Source organism: Gossypium hirsutum, chromosome D13, assembly GCF_007990345.1.
Source record: "Gossypium hirsutum isolate 1008001.06 chromosome D13, Gossypium_hirsutum_v2.1, whole genome shotgun sequence".
NCBI classification, from domain to species: Eukaryota; Viridiplantae; Streptophyta; class Magnoliopsida; order Malvales; family Malvaceae; genus Gossypium; species Gossypium hirsutum.
This window is the reverse complement of record NC_053449.1, coordinates 1,782,382-1,786,921: the sequence shown is the minus strand read 5'-3', so window position 1 is coordinate 1,786,921 and position 4,540 is coordinate 1,782,382. Positions and strand designations below refer to the sequence as shown.

Genomic DNA, 4,540 nt, shown 5'->3' with positions numbered 1-4,540 from the left:
TATTAAAAAATTAGTATTTAATTTATTATATCCTAAAATCAAATAAAAAATATAGTTATATTCCTTTTTATATTTTTTTTGTAATTTTATAAATTTATAAATTTTATCCTATTTTAATTTTTTATAATTTTTTAAAATAATTTTTTATAATTTTTTTATAATTTTTTTCCATTTAAAAGTTTCCAGCGGTGCAAGACCACACAGACCACACAGCAAAATATCCCCACAAGTAAATATATACAATACCCTCTTGAATTTCATCTTCTGATTCCCAATTAAAACGTATTTAGTCTCTTGCAATCTGCACCCCAAAACCGCCATGGACAGAACAGAAAAGCTTCACATAGCTATGTTCCCATGGCTAGCTTATGGTCATACAATGCCGTTTCTCCAGGTTTCCAAATTCTTGGCTCAAAAGGGTCATCGAATATCCTATATTTCCACCCCTAAAAATATTAATCGCCTCCCTAAACTTCCCCCACATCTGTCCTCTAACTTAAGTTTCGTCGAGTTTTCTCTTCCCCATGTTCATGGCTTACCTCCAGGAGTTGAGTCCACTTCTGAGGTACCAATCGACAAAGTCCCTTACCTTAAAAGGGCATACGACAAGCTTCGAGGCCCTTTAACTGACTTCCTCAAAAACTCAAACGTCAACTGGATAATCCATGATTTTGCACCTTACTGGTTACCTGGTATTGCAGCTCCATTAGGCGTCAACTTGGTTTTCTTCAGCATATTCAATGCCAGCATGTTTGCTTTCTTAGGTCCACCATCAGCTTTGCAAGGTGATCGCCGGAAACGACCGGAAGATTTCACGGTCGTCCCTGAGTGGATAGATTATCCTTGCAACAACATAGCTTTCAAGCTACATGAGATGGTGAACCACCAACAGTGCATGGATGACGACATGTCTGATTTCCAACGGATGGGACGACTGATTCAAGGTTGCCAATTTGTAACCATGCGCACCTGCTTCGAGTTCGAACGGGACGCGATTAAATTGCTTATCAAGCTTTACCAGAAACCTGTGGTTCCGGTAGGCCTGTTGCCTCCGTTGTTATCACTGCCATCAAACGAGGATAACAAATGGGAAGCTATAAAAAGCTGGCTTGACAGCCAAGGAGAGAAATCGGTTCTCTATATTGCTCTTGGTAGTGAAGTGAATCTAAGTGAAGAGTCCATGCACCAATTGGCATTTGGGATAGAGAAATCCAACTTGCCCTTCATTTGGGTGGTAAGGAACCGTCCAGTGGGTGAAGGGCAGATGAATGACATAATTCCTCCAGGGTTCGAAAAACGAGTGTCTAACAGGGGCTTAGTGTTGAGGGATTGGGCGCCTCAGTTGCAGATATTAGCCCACTCTTCTGTTGGGGGTTTCTTGACTCACTGTGGTTGGAGTTCCATAATCGAGGCACTCAAGTACGGTCGAGCTTTGATCTTGTTTTCTGGGGCAAGTTCGGATCAAGGGTTGAACGCTAGGTTGTTGCATGGCAAGAAGGTTGGGTTAGAAATCGAGAGAAATGAAGTGGACGGTTCGTTTACAAGCGACTTGGTGGCTGCAACCATTAGGCGGGTGATGGTGGAACCAGAAGGTGAGGTGTTTAGGGCAAACGCGTGGGCAATGAGAGAGATTTTTGGCAATGAAGATTTAAGCAACAATTGTTTGAATGAATTCACTCGGTTCATTGAAGAGTTTTCAACATCAGCTTGTCATTATTAGGTTTACGTGGGAATGGCTTTCTGGTAAAAAAAAAGAAATATCCTAGAAAAAAGTTGTGTTAATTGTTGTTTGTGGCAAAATAAATTTACATCTACATTATTGTTAAATCCACATCAAAATATTATTCTAAAATCTACGTGAATGAATGTCAAAATTTATTTTTCATTTCACAAACCGCTATTGTATTTAAATACATACTCAATGATTTAGTCTTAATTCATTTGATGAGAGTATTGTTATTTATAAATACGTAAATTTAAGTGCGCTGAAATACATTATTCTTCTATTTATAAATTAGATAATTCTAAATATCATATTAAAAATAAAAATATAATCAAAATATTCCAATTGAAGCATACAAACAATGAGAAATGGTGAATCATAAGGAAGCATACAATTCCAACTCCAATTATTGTACTTATTATCAGATTATTTTATTTGCTAAAGTATTTTGATTTTTATATATCTCATTCCAAGATAAAGAAGTATACAATTCTAATTCCAACTCTACTCTATTTGTTAATTGTCAAAATCAAAGATTAATATGTCGAATTTTTAAAATTAAATATTAAAATATGTCGTAAGTTGTTATACGTTTAATATTTAATATTTATTTTTAAAAATTTAATTTCATTATTTTTTAATTTTTAAAATTTAATTCTAATTATGTAATAATTTTTTATTAAATTTACTTTTATAATATTTTGAAATTAAAAAAAAAACTTAATTGAAATTCTAATTCCAACTCCACTGGATTGTCAATTGTGGCTTCTATTGACTTTTCATGCCGTCTACGATTCTAAATCAAAGACTACTTCGATTTTGTTGAATTTTTTAATTTTAAAATTTAGTTAGGTAATATGGCGGCTCCCTATGTAAAAGCGGATTAAATTTTAAAATATATTATATATTATTAAAAGGTTTTCTTATAAAATTAACCCTAAAAATAATTAATTATATAAATGACTTATTTTTTTAATAAAATACGTAAATAACTTAAATTCAACAGTAAAAGTTTGTTGAGTTAAAGTGTTTGGCGCTAATAATATGCCATGTTACAATCGAGATAAAAAAATTAATCTTTTGGTGGAACCATATAGAATAGCGCTACCTGTATAAATATTAAAAGAATACTACGATTTTTTAAAAAATAGGAGGCTTTAAATAAATTTGGCACCACTTCCAACGTACTTTTGTCCTTTTTTTGGTTTTTTATTTGTTTTTTGAAAATTGTTTATTATTTATTTTATAATATTTTAAATATATACTTTAAATGTTTTATAATATTTGTTTATTCAAACATTTTTTTGAAATTTTTTGAAATTGTTTACTATTTGTTTTATAATATTTTAAATGTCTTATAATATTTTCTAAATAAAATATTATTATTTTTAATTTTAAATATAATATTTTTTAAAATCGTTTGAATAAAAATATTATAAAACATTTAAAATATTATAAAATAAATAATAAACAATTAAAAAATAAATTTTCAAAAAAAGTTTGAATAAACAAATATTATAAAACAAATAATAAATAATTTTAAAAAATAAAAAAAGCGTTTGAATAAAAATATATTATAAAATATTTAAAATATACATTTAAAATATTATAAAATCAATAATAAACAATTTTAAAAAAATAAACAAATAAAAAAGCTAGAATAAACACTAAAGGTTGGCTCCACCAGAAAAAGGAAAATTTGTTTAAAGCTCTTCCATTTTCAAAAAATTATAATATTTCCTTAATATTTATACATGTGGCGTTATTCTATATTGCTCCACTAAAAAATTAAAATTTTTATCTCTATTTCCCCATGCACATTCGATATTTTCTTCTTGGTTGATAATAGTGGGTGCAATGCAAATAATCTATGCAGCTTCAACATCTTTTGGTCAACGGAATTTTAAAAAAAGAATAGCCTATTCCTCCGTATCTCATATGGGTTTCATAATTATAAGAATTGGTTCGATAATTAATACATGACTCAACGGAGCTATTTTACAAATAATATCCCATGTCTTTATCGGTGCTGCACTTTTGTTCTTGGTAGGAACGAGTTATGATAGAATGCGTCTTGTTTATTTCGACGAAATGGGCAGAATGGCAGTTTCGATTCCCAAAATATTTACGATGTTCAGTAATTGCTGACGTGGCATGTTGGTGGCGCCAAACACTTTCGCTCTACCAATTTTTACTATAGATATTAAGTTATTTACGTATTTTATTAAAATATAGGTCATTTAAGTAATTAATTAATTTTTTGAGGTTAATTTTATATAGAAAAGTCTTATTAAAATTAAATTTTACATGAATACGTCATGTCACTCAAATCAAATATTATCTCATGAATTGAATCACAACACAAAAAATACATGAAAATACAAATTTCCTTTTGATTGAATTAGACAAACAAACTATTGAAAATAAGAAATTAAGATTTCAAAAGAAAATAACATAGATAAATAATTAAAATACCATATTAAAAATAACATGACAATAACACATATTCGAAAGGCATGCATAAAACCAATTATTAGTGTGTAAATATATATATATATATATAAGAGCCCAATTTTGCCCGAGCAAATAATAAAACAAAATTAAATAAATAACAGTTCATTTACAAATTGGTCCAATTACAAATATCAATTACAAAAAAAGAAAGGGCCCAATGGCCCAAAAACTTAAACTAATTTTTGGCACTGCACCCCCTTCACATGCACGTCGCTCGAGGCTCCTCGTCCCGAGGCCTGGCGTGCCACTGCTGCCATCGCACCAAAACGACAAAGGCAGGGGTTTCTCCTCGTCGTTGACTCC

At 30.4% G+C, this 4,540-nt stretch overlaps 1 protein-coding gene across 1 annotated transcript; it reads left to right on the top strand.

Moving 5' to 3' along the window:
* Positions 1 to 216: 216 nt before the first annotated feature.
* On the top strand, positions 217 to 1,858 carry LOC107916941 (UDP-glycosyltransferase 91C1). The gene has a single exon (XM_016846318.2). It carries the CDS (start codon positions 320 to 322, stop codon positions 1,718 to 1,720), a length of 1,401 nt encoding a protein of 466 aa, XP_016701807.2. The 5' UTR covers positions 217 to 319; the 3' UTR covers positions 1,721 to 1,858.
* The last annotated feature ends 2,682 nt before the right edge of the window (positions 1,859 to 4,540 follow it).

Coding starts and splice junctions, on each gene's coding strand:
- LOC107916941 (XM_016846318.2), top strand. CDS start 320: ATGGACAGAACAGAAAAGCTTCACATAGCTATGTTCCCATGGCTAGCT.